The sequence below is a fragment of the Hyperolius riggenbachi genome, chromosome 1 (genome assembly GCF_040937935.1).
Source record: "Hyperolius riggenbachi isolate aHypRig1 chromosome 1, aHypRig1.pri, whole genome shotgun sequence".
NCBI lineage: Eukaryota > Metazoa > Chordata > Amphibia > Anura > Hyperoliidae > Hyperolius > Hyperolius riggenbachi.
The window spans coordinates 355,357,367-355,376,552 of NC_090646.1; the positions used below are offsets into that span (position 1 = coordinate 355,357,367).

Here is a 19,186-nt window from a genome sequence, read left to right on the forward strand (position 1 = left end):
CCCGCAAGGGGCAGGTTAGGGGCTGATTGATGGGTGGCAGTGACAGGGGGTGATTGACGGGTGATTGAAAGGTGATTGACAGGTGATTGACAGGTGATCATTCGGTTATTACAGGGGGGATAGAGGCATACAGTACATGGGGGGGGGGGGTCTATGGGGGGGGGGGTCTGGGGAGAATCTGAGGGGTGGGGGGGTGATCAGGAGGGAGCAGGGGGCAGTTTAGGGTTAAAAAAATAGTGTTGACAGATAGTGACAGGGAGTGATTGAGGGGTGATTAGGGGGGTGACTGGGTGCAAACAGTGGTCTGGGGGGTGGGCAGGGGGGTTATAATAATAAATGATGCAGCATACCTAGAGATGAGCGTAATGGAGTAATTACGATTTCGCGAAATTTCGCGTAATTAGTGTAATTACGTTTATGGCCGTAAGTACATAATCGTAATGAAGAAGGATTTCGCGAAATTTCCCGTAAGCGTAATTTTCGCATTGCAACGGGTATTACGAAATTAATGCGTATGGTCATGCTCCCGAAGCGGAAAAGTTGACGCATGTATCAATGTTAGGTAGCCGCCGACTTTAAGGGTTAATAGCAAAGCCCCCTTAAATGCTAAGAGCCTCAAATTTGGAGAATATATTAAGGAGATCAGGAGGAATAAGAGGAAAACATTTTTTTCAAAAAGACCTTATAGTTTTTGAGAAAATCGATGTTAAAGTTTCAAAGGAAAAATGTAAACATTTAAAAACCCGCCGACTTTAACGGTTAATAGCAAAGCCTGCTTAAAGTTTAGGAACACCAAATTCCCAGGGTATATTAAGGGGATCAGTGGGAATAAGAGGAAAAAAAATTTTTCAAAAAGACCTTATAGTTTTTGAGAAAATCGATTTTTAAGTTTCAAGGGCGAAAATGTCTTTTAAATGCAGAAAATGTCAGTTTTTTTTTGCACAGGTAACAATAGTGTATTATTTTCATAGATTCCCCCAAGTGGGAAGAGTTTTACTTACTTCGTTCTGAGTGTGGGAAATATTAAAAAAAAAACGACGTGGGGTCCCCCCTCCCAGACCTCTTTAACCCCTTGTCCCCCATGCAGGCTGGGATAGCCAGAATGCGGAGCACCGGCCGCGTGGGGCTCCGCACCCTGACTATACCAGCCCGCATGGTCCATGGATTGGGGGGTCTCGGAAGGGGAGGGGCAGCCAAGCTTTCCCCTCCCCCTCCGAGCCCTTGTCCAATCCAAGGACAAGGGGCTCTTCTCCACCTCCGATGGGCGGTGGAGGTGGAGGCCGCGATTTCCTGGGGGGGAGGTTCATGGTGGAATCTGGGAGTCCCCTTTAAAAAGGGGTCCCCCAGATGCCCACCCCCCCTCCCAGGAGAAATGAGTATAGAGGTACTTGTACCCCTTACCCATTTCCTTTAAGAGTTAAAAGTAAATAAACACACAAACACTTAGAAAAAGTATTTTAATTGAACAAAAAACATAACCACGAAAAAAGTCCTTTAATATTCTTAATTAACCATTAATACTTACCTGTCCCTTTAAATAAATGATCCCTCGAAATAGCCTCGGAAATGTTCTATCAGTTACAATGTAACAAAGTTATTACAATGTAACAACTTTGTTACATTGTAACTACGCCGCACCCGACGTCACTCGCCGCCACCGCATACGCGTCTGCGCTGCACACATTCCCGACAGAGCTCTGACTGAGCTATATAGCTCAGAGCTCTGAGAAGCATCTTTGTATTTTGGCTCCAAGGAGCCCCATTGGTCCTTAGCAGACCAATGGGGTTCCTTCAAATCAAAAGGAACCCCATTGGTCTGCTAAGGACCAATGGGGCTCCTTGGAGCCCAAATACAAAGATGCTTCTCAGAGCTCTGAGCTATATAGCTCAGAGCTCTGTCGGGTCCGTGCAGGACGCTAAGTCCCTGCAGCTCCCGCTGCCCTCGCCGCCTCTCCCACATGTCACCCACATGTCACCCACATGTGGGTGACATGTGGGTGACAGATGTGGGCGGGGTGGATAGCGGGAGCTGCGGGGACTTAGCGTCCTGCACGGACCCGACAGAGCTCTGAGCTATATAGCTCAGAGCTCTGAGAAGCATCTTTGTATTTGGGCTCCAAGGAGCCCCATTGGTCCTTAGCAGACCAATGGGGTTCCTTTTGATTTGAAGGAACCCCATTGGTCTGCTAAGGACCAATGGGGCTCCTTGGAGCCAAAATACAAAGATGCTTCTCAGAGCTCTGAGCTATATAGCTCAGTCAGAGCTCTGTCGGGAATGTGTGCAGCGCAGACGCGTATGCGGCGGCGGCGAGTGACGTCGGGTGCGGCGTAGTTACAATGTAACAAAGTTGTTACATTGTAATAACTTTGTTACATTGTAACTGATAGAACATTTCCGAGGCTATTTCGAGGGATCATTTATTTAAAGGGACAGGTAAGTATTAATGGTTAATTAAGAATATTAAAGGACTTTTTTCATGGTTATGTTTTTTGTTCAATTAAAATACTTTTTCTAAGTGTTTGTGTGTTTATTTACTTTTAACTCTTAAAGGAAATGGGTAAGAGGTACAAGTACCTCTATACTCATTTTCCTATTGGGAGGGGGGGTGGGCATCTGGGGGACCCCTTTTTAAAGGGGACTCCCAGATTCCACCATGAACCTCCCCCCCAGGAAATCGCGGCCTCCACCTCCACCGCCCATCGGAGGTGGAGAAGAGCCCCTTGTCCTTGGATTGGACAAGGGCTCGGAGGGGGAGGGGAAAGCTTGGCTGCCCCTCCCCTTCCGAGACCCCCCAATCCATGGACCATGCGGGCTGGTATAGTCAGGGTGCGGAGCCCCACGCGGCCGGTGCTCCGCATTCTGGCTATCCCAGCCTGCATGGGGGACAAGGGGTTAAAGAGGTCTGGGAGGGGGGACCCCACGTCGTTTTTTTTTTAATATTTCCCACACTCAGAACGAAGTAAGTAAAACTCTTCCCACTTGGGGGAATCTATGAAAATAATACACTATTGTTACCTGTGCAAAAAAAACTGACATTTTCTGCATTTAAAAGACATTTTCGCCCTTGAAACTTAAAAATCGATTTTCTCAAAAACTATAAGGTCTTTTTGAAAAAAAAAATTTCCCTCTTATTCCCACTGATCCCCTTAATATACCCTGGGAATTTGGTGTTCCTAAACTTTAAGCAGGCTTTGCTATTAACCGTTAAAGTCGGCGGGTTTTTAAATGTTTACATTTTTCCTTTGAAACTTTAACATCGATTTTCTCAAAAACTATAAGGTCTGAGGTACTCCGGCTCCTCCGTAAGCTGAATCCCAGGAAGTCTTCTGGCCCCGATGGAGTGTCGTCGATCTGCCTGAGAACCTGTGCCGAGCAGTTAGCCCCTGTGCTCGCCTCCCTATTCAAGCGGTCTCTATCGGATGGCACAGTCCCCTCCTGTTTTAAGCGGTCTACAATTGTACCAGTTCCCAAAAAACCAGGCAGCACTGAGCAAAATAACTTCCGACCGGTGGCCCTAACCTCTAACATCATGAAGCTGCTGGAGCGACTGGTTCTTGCCCACCTGAAAAAATTCACGGACGCCCACCTTGACCCACTCCAATTTGCATATAGGGCAAACAGATCTGTGGAGGACGCCATCAATGCCAGCTTGGCATACGTCACGGAGCACCTAGACAACCCTGCCTCCTATGCTAGGCTACTGTTCCTGGATTTTAGCTCAGCGTTCAACACGATCTGCCCAGACATCCTGCTCACAAACCTGACACAGCTTGGGGTGGAGCCCACCATCCGGGCATGGATCAAGCACTTCCTGACGAACAGAACTCAACAGGTGAGGCTGGGAAACTGCTACTCCAGCGTAAGAATCACCAACACTGGGGCTCCACAAGGCTGTGTACTTTCACCGCTATTGTTCTCCCTCTATACCAACCATTGCATATCATCCACGGACTCTGTGAAGGTTATCAAATTTGCAGACGATACCACTATCATTGGCCTTATTGGCAGCAATGGGGAGCACAAGTACCGCAGTGAAGTCGAGAGAATCTGTAACTGGTGTGAAGACAACAACCTTGTACTCAACACAGCAAAGACGGTTGAACAAGTTGTAGATTTCAGAAGGAACCCTCCCCCCCTCCCACCTGTCCTCATTGGGGGAACTGAAGTCTCAAGGGTGTCATCGGTACGGTTCCTCGGCACAACTCTCACGAATGACCTGAAATGGGGGCAGAACACCACCAAAGTTCAGAAGAAGTCGCAGCAGAGGCTATTCTTCCTGCGCCAGCTAAAGCGCTTCGGCATGCCCCGGAAACTGCTAACTAGCTTCTATACTGCCACCATAGAATCCATCCTCTGCTCCTCAGTCATTGTCTGGTACGGGGGCACAACGGCCAGCGACAAGCACAAACTGCAGAGAGTCATAACTGATGCAGAGAAGATCATCGGGTCTCCTCTTCCACCCCTTGATCTCCTCCACTCTGCTAGGATGATGAAGAGAGCCACCCTGATCTCCCGAGACCCCTCCCACCCAGGCAGTCGCTACTTCGAACTCCTCCCGTTGGGCCGCCGCTACAGGTCCTTAACATCCAAAACCACCAGGCGGGACAACTCCTTCTTCCCCCAAGCGGTTCGGTTGCTTAACTCCAACCCTCCCCCGACAAGGCCCGCCCACTAGCTTGCCCTGGCGGGGTCGGTCAGCCTGCTCTCGCCCGTGCCTGCCTGGTCCCCACTGCCCGGGTCTCTGTCGCTGTTCTTATCACCACTGTAGCATCACTACCCATCCACTATCAGTAGCAGCTCTATTGGACTAACTGATGCCTCAGGACTGTTTTCACCTGAAACCCATATCTATATCACTAGTGCATTTCTGTACTTGTATCATTGTTAACTGTATGTGTTGCGAAATTGTCCTCTGTCCTCCTACACTATGTCTATGCCATGTGAACCACAATCAATTCCGAGTATAGCCCTGCTGTACTTGGCGAAATAAAGTGATTCTGATTCTGATGATTCTTTTTGAAAAAAAATGTTTTCCTCTTATTCCTCCTGATCTCCTTAATATATTCTCCAAATTTGAGGCTCTTAGCATTTAAGGGGGCTTTGCTATTAACCCTTAAAGTCGGCGGCTTTTTTATATTATACGGAGCGTTACGGTTTAACGCGAAATTACGGTAGCGTTTAATGCGAAATTACGGCATGAATGAAACACGAAATTACGCGTTGAAAATTACGCTTACGGTATTTTCAATTACGATTTTAATGGCAATTACGCTACTGTAATTTCGCATCGTAATCGCAAATTTCGCATGCGTAATTTTAGTAATGCGAAATTACGAAAATTTCAGCTCAACTCTAAGCATACCTCCCAGAATGAAAATCATACTCCTATTCTCATATAGACTCCTGGTATAACTTTTATAAAGTAACACATCACCCAATTAGACATTAAAGAAAAATAGAAAGGATGGCAGGGTTCTTGATATGTTAAACCAGATAGTACAACTTTATTACATATAATTATGAATTACACATTTGCTTGATTGCATGCAAAAATCAGCATAATCTAAAACTAGCTAAAATTCTCTTGCTGGAGCTACAACACCCACTGGATATGCTCAACATACGCTTTACCTAACTAAGCTATGCCGGCACTTCCATTCACCAACACCTTGCATACTGACATATGGGCCCAGACAGACGATGATTGACTAAGTGTCTACTTAGCAGAATGCTGTAAGCTCCCCATGGGGGGCATGGAATCCACCTGCACAGCAGCGATCAAGCATGGGTTAATGCAAGCCACAGGGAAAAGGTTAGTCAACAACAAGGCAGTTCCAGAAGCTGCACAACAGTTGCCTGCAACACTCTCACCACCTCCGCTGCTTTGATCTTCCCGTGGGTACCCACAGCGATGTACGTAGCTTAGCTTGCCCAGATAGTCCACACCAGGATAGATCACTGTGAATGGTGTACAGGTATCAGCCAGTCAAAAAGCTGTCTCTCACTGTCCGCTAACAGTTCCTTCAGCAAAATTGTCGGCCGGGCTAACACATGGGACGCCGTGGAAAGGCGCTCCCGCCGTCAGAGCAGTGTATGGAGTTTGCCACTATGGCATGCTGGCTCCGTCCATCGAAGCGTTTCCCGCCCCTCTAGTGGGCGATTCGTCAGGATGTGAGCCAGGCGTGTCCAGTGTTTCCTTGTATGCATTATCCAACCCAACCTCCTCAGCCATGAGTCACCGCCTCTTTTCCTCTCACTCTCCGAAGAACAAGCCAAGCCGATTACAGTCATTAACATAGAGGCAGCAGCAGCAGCAGTATAGAGGGGCACATCGTGATAGATATATCAGCCATAATTAGGGGTGGATATTCATCATACCCCCAGTAGCTGAAACTACAATTTGATGGATTGTCACAGATACAACATTTAAAACATAATGGTAAGTCCCCAAGAAGATGATGGCAATAGCAACGCAGGATGACACTTTGTCCTGTTTACTAGTGCTGGCAAGGGAAGATTATAAATATAGTTCATATTCAAGACACAACACCCTCTATATGGGCAACTACAATTCTCAATCAAGGTGCTAGTCAGTGAAGCATCCTATTATGCTTCACTTAGTTAGTATGGGCAGGGTGGGTCTGAGGGGTGCTGTGGGCGAACAGAGGGAAGGGGAGGGGCAGGATCAGTGTGCTTGGTGCAGACTAGGGTGGCTGCAGCCTGCCCTGGTGGTCCCTCGGACACTGGGACCACCAGGGCAGGAGGCAGCCTGTATAATAGGCTTTGTATACATTACAAAGCATATTATACATTTGTCATGCGGCGATCCGGGTGCTAGTAACCCACCGGCACTTCCGAACGGCCGGCGGGTTACAGCGTGAGGGGGCGGAGCCAGTCGCCGGCGGCTGATCGCGTCACGAATGACGTGATCGCCGCATAACCACGCCCGCCCCGCCGATGGGCGTATTGCGGTCGTTTAGGCCCGGTCTTTGCCGCGGCCCATCGGCTGGGGGCGGTCCTGAAGTGGTTAAGTTTGATTACTTTGTGTCCATACGCATTTGCATATGCAGTTATGGAAAATTTTCAGCTGGCTGCAGACTGTAAAAGGAAAATAATCCCCCCCTGGTGGTGCCTAACCCTAACCATCCCCCCAGTGGTGCCTAACCCTAACACCCCCCTGGTGGTGCCTAACCCTACCCCCCCCCCCCCCCTTCCCGTTGTGCCTAGCCTTAACCACCCCCCTGCACAAACACCCTTACACACATAGAAACGATAACATACTTGATAACGTAAAATCTGTATATACAAATGATATAATATACCAAAACCTATAATGTTGCAAGTTTCTAAAACAATAACATATTTCAAAAACTTTAATGTCCTAATAATATTTATCCCGCACCCTTTTTTCTGCTTTGGGCGCCGTATTAATGATAAATCTATTAGAGTCTATGGCGGCACCCTTTTCGTCCTTTTTTCCTGCTACCAACAAAAGAATCAAACATTGAATGAAGGGGGAGGGGGTGTCATTTTTAATAGATTTTCTTTAGGATCAATGTACATGTCAAATTAACTTCTATTCTATTATAAAATGTATTTTAGTGTGTTTACCCTTTGGGCCTGATTCTATTCACTTTTTCTCCCACGCTTTCTCCTAGGTCAGTGATCTGCAAAATTGGCTCTCCAGCTGTTAAGAAACTACAAGTCCCACAATGCATTAGCCTTTATGAATCATGACTGTAGCTGTCAGACTCCTGCAATGCATTGTGGGACTTGTAGTTCCTTAACAGCTAGAGAGCCAAGTTTGCAGATCACTGTCCTAAGTGATATTTCACATTGTATCAATAAAATGCCTTTTTAAGCTACCAGAAAGCAAGAGATTACTCAAAAAAATTTCAACAGTACTTTTTCAAATACTTTTTGGTACTTTTTCAATTGCAGAGTGCTGAAAAGTTATTTTAAAAAGAAGATGAACATTATCTCCTAGGAGAAAACGTAGGAAAAGAAGTGAATAGAATTGGGCCCTTAAACATCAATATTATCAAATGATGTAACACTTAGCCACTTAGCACGAGTTGGTTATTTGAACCCAAGTTCTACCAATCCATCCCACACTAAAATGTTTAGGTACACACAGGTTAAATCTAAACTAAAATATGACATGATAACAGCAAGGTTATTTATGGTGCTTACTTCTGTTGGAAGGTAGGACAAAAATGGGATATCCATCTTCTCACATTGAATTGTTAAGTCCTTGTACATATTGTCTAGTGATCTCTTAGGGTAAAATATTGTAGGTTCATAATCCTGGAATAAGACAATGAGAGCTTGTTTAATATAAAAAGAGTATATTTAACATGCAGTAATATACCTGCAATTACTATAATTATTGCTCAGGTACTTGGTCCAGTAAAGCAAGGTACACTTACTAGTTAACACTCGGTTGAGATGACCATTAAAGAGAAACTTCAGCCTAAACAAACATACTGTCATTAAGTTACATTATTAAACATATGTTAATTAAAATAGATAGGTAATATAATATCTTACCCACCCTGTTTTAAAAGAACAGGCAAATGTTTGTGATTTCATGAGGGCACCCATCTTTTTGGTTGAAAGGAGGTGACAGAGAGCATGAGACACAGTTCCAACTGTCCTGTGTCCTGATCACCCCTCCCAGTTGCTAGGCAACCAGAACAACAACATCGGAAAACCCATCATGCTTTGCACACCATCAGGGGAAAAATGCCCGGGCCGTTTTCTTTGATGGGTGGAGATTAGCTAAAAATGCAGCTAAGATGAGGCTTTGGTAAGAAAATCAAAGTTCTGATGCTGTGAAACTGTTAACACCAAGTCTTTTCAGTTCTGCTGAGTAGATTTTTAGTCTGGAGGTTCACTTTAAGGACTGTCTCCTGGGGGCAGTTGGAGAGCATACTTCTAAGGCTGTTGTCTTTGATGTGGGATTTGAGCCCTTTGGCAAGGGTTCAAATTCTGGCTCAAGCCAATGCATACAAAGTAAGGCCCTGCTTACACTTAATCAGTTGGTATGCATTAGTGTGCGTTAGTACGTGTTAGTGCGCGTTGGTACAGTCCATTGTGAAAAAGATTTGAGGGGTTTAAACCCCTCGTTTTGCCGCGGGAAAGTGGCGTTTTAGCAGGGGTTATAGTTCTTAACATGACTGCATGTTAAAAAAGTGAATTTAGACTCGCTTCAGCGTCTCTTTAAGTAGCATCTTCTCTGGCGCATTGAGTCTGTCAGGAGAAAAGCGCAATATAAATGTTCTGTGTCTTGTCTTGGCTTAAGATCAAGTGTGTGTACAGGTGTCCCCAACACCTGACTCCAACAGAGACATTAAAACAAGGCCCAAGCCAATTGTTTCTCTAACCACTTGAAGCTGCTCCCTCGTGCACGATGCCCATCAACCCTCTTCCATAGCAACAGAACAAATTGCAAGGCTCCATTATGGCCTTGAACCATCACCTGAGGAATCAAGTCATGTCCTGATCCTTGTGGGTGAAAATCTTAGGGTGTGTGTGTGAGTGTGTGTGTGTGTGTATACACCTCTTTAACCACTTCACACCCAGACCTTGTTTCCCCCTTATGGACCAGAGCAGTTTTGACATTTTATCGATGTCCCTATTTAATCGGCAATAACTTTATCCATACTTATGACACCTACATGAAATATATATATCGGGGTTTTTTTTCAAGACAAACTAGGTTTTCATCGTATGGCATTTTTTCCCTCAATACATTTTGTTTTCTATGCAATTTAATAGGAAAAAGAGGGACAAAATAGAAAACATACTTTCTCAGTTTTACCAATTCTAGTTTAAAAATAAAAAGCACTAAACCTTTATTGAAGAAAACCTTTCGGACAAAGACAACAGCTCACATGAGTCCAATCTCTCCTAAGTCATACAGTTAGGCCATAAATATATGGACGGAGACAGCTTTTTTTTCTCATTTTGGTTCTGTACATTACCACAACTGATATTTAAAATTAAACAAATCAGATGCAGTTGAAGTGCAGACTTAGAAATGAACATTTTATTTTCAGTTATTTAATTTGTCCAATTACTTTTGAGCCCCTGAAATTAAGAAATTGTGTTAAAAAATGCTTTAGTTGCCTCACATTTTTATGCAGTTGTTTTGCTCACCCCACTGAATTAACCACTTAAGCCCAACTGGACGAGATTTCTCGTCCAGTTGGGCTGCGCGCACTCCCGCGGGTCGCGCGCGCGGGTCGCCCGTGCGCGCCCCCGCTGCTGGCCGCTAGCCCACCGATCAGTGAAAGGGATTATAAATCCCTTTCGCTGATCGGACCCCCCCCCCCCGGAGAAAAGCCGACAGCGTCTCTTCAGACGCTGCGGCTTTTCTGAGCTCTGGTCTCCTTTCTTCTGCCTGGGAGCGAGATCGATCGCTCCCAGGACTTTTTGATTCTGGCCATCTTGTGGCCAAATAGCAAATTACACCTAATAAAAAAAAGTTTTAAGAATAAACATATAAATATATTTTAAAAAACCCTGTTTACCTCCCACACCAAAAAATACCCACATACAAGTTTAAATTAAAAAAAAAAAAAATTACAATAATAATAAAAAAAAAAAAAAACATAAATAGTTACCTAAGGGTCTGAACTTTTTAAATATTCATGTCAAAGGAGTATATCAATATGATTTAAAGAAAACCTGAACTGAAAATTAAAAGTCAAAATAAGCATACACAAGTCATACTTGCCTTCCATGTAAACTACTTCTCAGTGTCTTTCTCCTGTCCCGCGTCCTGTTTGTTCACTGTGATCAAGGGAATTTTCCGTCCTCCATTTTGAAAATGGCCATTACCCCCATAACAGCTTTCTAGTCAGCACACAGTTAAACTGTAACATCGCCCACTTGAGCCATAGGGAAACATGGCCGTTACCGGCCACATCAGTTGTCCACTCAGCTATAACTGACAGCAACTGATATTTTACGGACAGCAACTGATATATTTCAGATCTGACAAAATATTGTCAGAACTGGAAGGGATTATTGTCAGAAGAAAATGGTGAGCTTCTGAGAGGAACTGATGGCAAGGTAACTATGTAATGTTCATTTGAAGTTACCTCATGTGTTTATTTTAAATATTTTTACTCAGTACAGGTTCTCTTTAATAAATTATGGGTTTCTAAACAGTGATGGACGCAAAACGGAAAAAATGCACCTTTATTTCCAAATAATATATTGTCGCCATACATTGTGATAGGGACATAATTTTAATGGTGAAATACCCGGGGCATATGGGCAAATACAATACGTGAGTTTTAATTATGGAGGCATGTATTATTTTAAAACTATAATGGCTGAAAACTGAGAAATAATGAATTTTTTCCATTTTTTTCTTATTCTTCCTGTTAAAATGCATTTACAGTAAAGTGTCTCTTAGCAAAATATACCACCCACAGAAAGCCTAATTGGTGGCGGAAAAAACAAAATATAGATCAATTAATTGTGATGAGTAGTGATAAAGTTATTAGCAAATGAATGGGGGGTGAAAGTTGCTCGGATGTAAAAAAATGTCAACCCTTCGGGCTTAAGTGTTTAAAGCTGACAGCCTGCACTTCAACTGCATCATTTAAAATTCAGTTAAAGATTGCTGAACATTTTAAGGGTTTAATTGGCAGAATTTTGGCTCATTAAGTGTGTCATCACATTTTGCCAGCTGACATGGGGAAGATATATCTATATTTCAGGTTTCCAGGAGTCAAATGACTACTTCGACCAATCAGAGGGCAAAATCATCAAAGGCTGTTATTAAAACTTGAAACCTTTTTGGATTAGGCTGATGGGAACTCAGGTCCAAGATGGCCTAAATTCAAAATGGAATGTTAACTTATTCTATGAACTATACATTTTCAGCAACTGTTTGGCAAATGTTTTTAAGGGTGTTTTATTGTATTTCAGGTTCATTTATGAATGTTGGAGCATTTAAATTAGCCTGTCTTTGAACAATTAGACATATGTAATCTTGTTTGACTGTGTTCTTTAATTAGTGCTCTGTTAATTAATGTTGTTGTGTTTTGCTCACAGAATTACTTAAATTAACATGTATGAGCGACCCCCCCCCCCCCACACACACACACGTTTTACCTGTAAGCATCCGGCTTTCTTGCCAAGAAACGCAAGTAAGCACGAAGAGTATAGGTTGACCTCTGTGAAAATCGCAAATAACCCTGCTGCAGGGAAAGAGTTTGGAAGACCAATATACCTGCGTATTTCATCGTTCTTCATAGAAAATCCTTTTCCTCATGCACGTTGATAGAACAATAGTGTTAACAGTGGCAGACAATGGTGATCCCAATAATAATTTCATTGAGTAAAATGGAAGACACGACGTTGAAATAATCTACTGAGGTAAATGACACTAGCCAGACAATCGCCTTAAGGGTAAGAAACACTAACCTAATTTTTATGCATGCCTTACATCAAGAGCATTGGAAACAGATTGTTTGTATACTCAAGAGACCCTGAGACATCAGTGACGCAAACAAAGGCTAAGCTCCGTGATTGGTAATGCTATAAATAGGCTGCATCAATTGTTGGCTGGCAGATCTTCAGCCCTACAAAGCTGATCCGGTACTAGAAATTCTAACATATTTTCTCACTGTATAAATGTTCCTCGTGTTAATCCTTTGCAATTAGAACTGCAAAAGATAAATTGCACTTGAATTATGTGAACTGATAAACAGATATTTTATGTAACAACTTGCTGCAATAAAATAATGGAACAAAATAACACAGGAAATTGCTTCCTTGTGCCCAGAGTCAAAACACTTCTGTTAAATCAATTGACAGTCAGATGCTGACTGAGCAGCAAGTGATCAATGTGAATTGAATTCTACCACTCATGGCCATTTCATTTTATTGTGATGTGCTAATGCATTAAATAAAAGAATGCTAATTGTGCAAAGACACACATAGCTCTCAGTAAAACATACTGTATGTTACATAAGTGTGAAGTGTAATTTACAATGGTTTTGACTATTAGTCAGATGTTTGCACACTTATCCCTCGTGCAAATATGGGCGACAAGTAAGTGGGCGATAACTACAACTCCCAGCATAATGGTGTTTGGACAGGCTGAAAACTGAACTTCAAGCCATTTCACAATTGTTCAGCTGCCATTATGGCATGAGTTCTCAAAAAAAAAATATGGAGCAGAAATGACTGCTGATAAATACTGACTACTGACAAATTGGATGAGTTGCCCCTCAAAAGATCCTGGCAAGCTGGAGTTGCCTTCAATGAAGAGACCTATATAAGGACAAGGATTAATATCACTCACACATCAATAGAACCTAAAAAACAAAAACCAGTTCAATATAAATGATGAAAGCAAATCCTCCCCGCAAGTGTTCACAGTTTGCAGGGATAAGAGGACAGTTTCATCAGGAGGTGTCCCTCCCTATCACTAATCAGGATACAATAAAATTAGAGAGTTCAAATAGTAGCGCTCAATGTTGGATAATGACTCCTCAAAGAATATAAACTGTTAAATCTGGAGGGAATAGCAGTCCGTCACCTGGGGCATTCATCAAACACTGTGCCCCCCCCCCCCCCCCCCAAGATAATCGACTCACCGGATTCTGGGACCTTTGGGGTCTGTCTGCACATGCGCGGTGTATGGCCACCCCTGGCCACTCTTGCAAACTGCTTCTGCTGTTCCTACCTCGGGGTAGTCCTCCAGCACACCTTATAAGATTCAGTGCTACTCTTTGAACTCTCTCTTTTCAATGAAGAAAAGAGACTCTAACTACATAACTGGACTTGATCAGGGGCATAACTACAGGGAAGCAGCGCCAGCTGTGAGGGAGCCCCAAATACTGGCGTACCTAGGGCATTTGGCACCCGGTGCTGGGTATTTAAAGACACCCCCCCCTAAAATGGGCGTGGCCACAACCTGTGGCTTGCTCCGTGGCAAAAATGGGCGTGGTCATGGCCGGATGAGGGCGGAGATAACTGTAATTTAAAGTATTAGCTAGTATAGTTGTCCCAGTATAGCTAGTAGTTTCCCCCAGTATAGCTGCCCCCAGTGAAGCTAGTATAGTTGCCCCCAGTATAGCTAGTTTAGTTGCCCCCAGTATAGCTAGTATAGTTGCCCCCAGTATAGCTAGTATAGTTGCCCCCAGTATAGCTGGAATAGTTGCCCCCAGTATAGCTGGTATAGTTGCCCCCAGTATAGCTGATATAGTTGCCCCAGTATAGCTGGTATAGTTGCCCCCAGTATAGCTGGTATAGTTGCCCCCAGTATAGCTGGTATAGTTGCCCCCAGTATAGCTGGTATAGTTGCCCCCAGTATAGCTGCCCCCAGTATAGCTAGTATAGCTGCCCCCAGTGAAGCTAGTATAGTTGCCCCCAGTATAGCTAGTTTAGTTGCCCCAGTATAGCTAGTATAGTTGCCCCCAGTATAGCTGGTAAAGTTGCCACCAGTATAGTTGCCCCCAGTATAGCTGGTATAGTTGCCCCCAGTATAGCTAGTAGAGCTGCCCCCAGTATAGCTGCCCCCCAGTATAGCTAGTTTAGTTGCCCCCAGTATAGCTGCCCCCAGTATAGCTAGTTCAGTTGCCCCCAGTATAGCTAGTTTAATTTCCCCCAGTATAGCTAGTTTAGTTGCTCCAGTATAGCTAGTTTAGTTGCCCCCAGTATAGCTAGTATAGTTGCCCCCAGTATAGCTGGTATACTTGCCCCCAGTATAGCTGGTATACTTGCCCCCAGTATAGCTGGTATAGTTGCCCCCAGTATAGCTGGTATAGTTGCCCCCAGTATAGCTGCCCCGTAGTATAGCTAGTATAGCTGCCCCCAGTATAGCTAGTATAGCTGCCCCCAGTATAGTTGCACCCAGTATAGCTAGTATAGCTGCCCCCAGTGAAGCTAGTATAGTTGCCCCCAGTATAGCTAGTTTAGTTGCCCCCAGTATAGCTGGTATAGTTGCCCCCAGTATAGCTGGTATAGTTGCCCCCAGTATAGCTGGTATAGTTGCCCCCAGTATAGCTGGTATAGTTGCCCCCAGTATAGCTGGTATAGTTGCCCCCAGTATAACTGGTATAGTTGCCCCCAGTATAGCTGGTATAGTTGCCCCCAGTATAGCTGGTATAGTTACCCCAATATAGCTAGTATAATTGCCCCCAGTATAGCTAGTACAGTTGCCCCCAGTATAGCTGGTATAGTTGCCCCCAGTATAGTTGCCCCCCGTATAGCTGGTATAGTTGCCCCCAGTATAGCTAGTAGAGCTGCCCCCAGTATAGCTGCCCCCCAGTATAGCTAGTTTAGTTGCCCCCAGTATAGCTAGTATAGCTGCCCCCAGTATAGCTAGTTTAGTTGCCCCCAGTATAGCTAGTTTAGTTGCCCCCAGTATAGCTAGTATACTTGCCCCCAGTATAGCTGGTATAGTTGCCCCCAGTATAGCTGGTATAGTTGCCCCCAGTATAGCTGGTATAGTTGCCCCCAGTATAGCTGGTATAGTTGCCCCCAGTATAGCTGCCCCCAGTATAGCTAGTATAGCTGCCCCCATTATAGCTAATAGGTATAACTACCTTCATTGAAGGCGGAGGTCTGTGACGACATGACGCTGCCGGCGCTTGGAACGCGGAAGTGGTGAGTAATTCTCCGCATGTCTCCCTGCCCCCGCCGCCGAGCCCGCTCTTGCCACCGCTGAATGGAGGGGGAGAGAGGCAGAAGGAGGGGTCCCAGGTGAGGGAGGGGAAAGATATTTCCCCCCTTCCCACCGCTGCCCCCACTGCCCCTCCTTCTAGCGCTGCTTCCCCCCTCCAGGGACATCTATACTGGGGGCAACTGTACTAGCTATACTGGGGGCAACTAAACTAGCTATACTGGGGGCAACTAAACTAGCTATACTGGGGGCAACTAAACTAGTTATACTGGGGGGGGGGGGAGAAGCAGGGGGAGAGAGGCAGAAGGAGGGGTCCCAGGTGAGGGAGGGGGGGGGATATTTCCCCCCTTCCCACCGCTGCCCCCACTGCCCCTCCTTCTAGCGCTGCTTCCCCCTCCTGCTCTGCTGCTGTGGGGGGTCGTGGCGACACCCCCCTGGGTGTCTGTCACCCGGTGCGCCACGCCCCCCCTGCGCTCTACAATAGGAAGGCCACTGCTTCACTCCCTCCGATATAGGGGAACATCCTTCAGATCAGGTGGTTTGTTCATGAGTTTGAAGATTATGATGTCCACACTTGTTTTATGGCCCTTGCAAGATGGGCCCCCAGGCTGTGAGGCTTACCAGGGTTAGGCAAAGGAAAGGGTGTGAATACTGGGGGACCCCATGATTTGTAGTTACGCCACTGGACTTGATGTAGAAGCCTGGACTGTATGATTGCTGAGAGCAATGCAAATAGGAAACTTAAATATTCTTATTTCCTTTATGTAATACCTTATATTTCATATTGTGGGCTATTTTATTTGTTTGTTACATTTTTGTTTCTTTCTATGTGAATATTTAAACACTCATCATTTTGCCTTTTAAAGCGGATCCAAGATGAAAAACTAACTATAACAAGTAACTTGTCTATATATCATATCTAAAGTTTAGATAGTTTACACAGCAACTCTCGCTGCAAACAGTTTCAACAGCCATGTTCTATTTGTCACATTGTCACAGGCTAAGGGCTGGAGATGCTATCAGCTTGTCTGTGTGTAAATTCAGTCCCCTCTCCTCCTCCCTCCTCCCCGCTGCCTCTGAAATCTCTGGCTAGTAACACCTCCTACTCCTGCCCAGACTGAGCTCCCATAAGCCCTTGCTACAGAGCTAAGGCACAAAAGGAGCTGTGGGCGAGGCTTGTTTAGTTTATAGGGAATTAGAGTATTAAAACAAAACAAACAAAGTATTTGGCTTGAGGAATGCCCTATAAACTATATGAAAGGAACGCAATTATGCAATCAGTAAAAGTTTATTTCGGATCCACTTTAATAAATGATTAAAAAATAATTTAGCCCTATCCCAATTCTCTGAGATAAGAGGGTACTGAGCACTGCCTTTGCAATGCAATCATAAAATGGTGGCAGACATCTATGAGTGTGGGCAAGACATAACAGTCTAGCTACACGTGATGCTCCTCTAAGCTCACTGGTACCTGGATCACTGATCGGAATGCTAGGAAATCTATGTGGAAGGCAAGGCTGAGCTTGAGACAGGGCCTGATGACCCTGTGCATCTGATTGACTTTGACTAGTGATGTGCTGATGCCGTGGTGAATTGATAAACTCAATTTACCACTGGGAGAAATACTGCAATTATGTGACTCTCTCACAGCGCTTGGCAGAAAGTGTCCAACTTGATGGATTATATTTTCAGCTAAGAAGGATCTTCTGATAGCAAACATTTTGTTTAGCAGATACCTGGATGGAACAGCTAATACTGCCAATTTTCCCTGACCAAAGTATCATTTTCATGGGCTCCTGAATACAGTTACAGCTGTGCATTAAGCAGAGGCAAGGAAGTCAATTCATATTAAATTGCAGAAATTATAAAAAGTCTTCTTCATGTCCTCCAGCTCAGAATAGTTTTACATTGAAAAGCAACATTTTAAAACCTGTTCATATACTGTAGTCCTAACTACTGACAATATTCCTCTATGGAGATTATTCAAAGTGTCCCTTTTAATTTTAAAGTGAAACTCAGGGCTCCAATAGTAGCATGCAGCAAATGTTCTCAGATCTGAAAATAATGTCAGAAACACCTGATCCGCTGCATGCTTGTTAAGGGTCTATGGCTAAAAGTATTAGAGGCAGATGATTATCAGGATAGCCAGGCCACTGGTATGGCTTTGAAGGAAATAAATATGGCAACCTCCATATACCTCTCACTTCAGTTGTCCTTTAAGCTACCAGCAAGAAAGAAAATACTCAAAATAATTTTGAAAGTACTTTTTCACCAACTTTTGAGTACCTTTTTAATTTAAATTGCTGAAAAGTAATTTTAAAGAGAATATGAAAATTATCTCCTATGAGATAAATCAGGAGAAAAAGTTAATTGCATATAGGCCATAATTTACCTCTCCGTATCTAGTTATTTCATGAATTATCTGTCATTTGGTTATCTCATGCATTAGTGCTTCTTACAGTTAAAGTGTATAATAATAAGTAAGCTTTGTGAATTAATCCCAATGTATCTTATGCTGGCTTCAGGGCTACCTCCTGTAACAACTACCTGCTGGACATAGGACTAGATTTCCCATAAGCCCTAGCAGTGACTAGTGCTGACTGTTATTACCCAGCTAGCAATGCTGAATCTCATTGGCTAGTGACAGTGTCTTCACACAGAAAGATTTAGTGTGTACTGAGACACAATATAATTTGAGCTGTCTCCACACCCTTACAGACATGACTGATGGGTAGGATATATAATAAAAAAATAAAATGGTGAGTACATTTTTTTTGTCTATAGATGATCACTGCTGGAAAAATTACCTTTTCTGTCATGAATATCAATTTGAGCTTGCTAAGCTATTCAGCTCTAGAGAGAGCAAACCTATTTAATGCACCAGTAACACAACATATTTGGTTAACCAAAACTATTTAAAATCACAAGGTATAGCTATGCATGGACCAGTATATACTCCAGCTTCATTGCCATCATATCATTATTAACAGTGTGTAACAATGTATTCTATATATATTGGGGTCTCTCTCTCTCTTATATAATTTAATTTTTTTCATTGTCAATGTGTTACTACCTAATATCATAGTGTTTCTATTCTTAGGATGTAATTTTATACATAGGGTAAAGCTCCTGATGTTAGATAATTACATATCCGTGTTGTTTCCTGTGTAGGAACAAACTGTACAAGGGATGTGCGTGACTGTGCCTGCAGACCTCAGTGCACCTGCTCAATCATCAGAGACTGCACAGAAGGTTCCGAGACATCAGTAAACATAAAAACTCCCCAGCTGAGACTTCACTTACTGATGAGAGTGTTTAATAAGGGAGTAAAAACGACATATACAGGGGAAAAATACACACTTACCCGTGTGTTAAGAAATGCAGGAAAGTGCGGATGATTTCAAACAAAATGCAGTTAATAGTTTTTGTTATTTTTTTTCTTTTTTGTCATCAGTTAGCAACTCACAAAGATTATAAACCTATGCACTGTATCCATATCCATGTCCTCCCGTTTCCTTAAACTTAACAGGAAT

At 43.8% G+C, this 19,186-nt stretch overlaps 1 protein-coding gene across 1 annotated transcript in view; it reads right to left on the bottom strand.

Annotated features, from left to right (window-relative positions):
• The window catches only part of YJEFN3 (YjeF N-terminal domain containing 3), a 267,519-nt gene that overhangs the window by 41,835 nt on the left and 206,498 nt on the right, over positions 1-19,186 (bottom strand). The window contains exon 5 of the mRNA XM_068271272.1: positions 8,195-8,308. Coding sequence (XP_068127373.1) covers positions 8,195-8,308 — 114 coding nt within the window. The remainder of the gene's footprint in view (positions 1-8,194; positions 8,309-19,186) is intronic.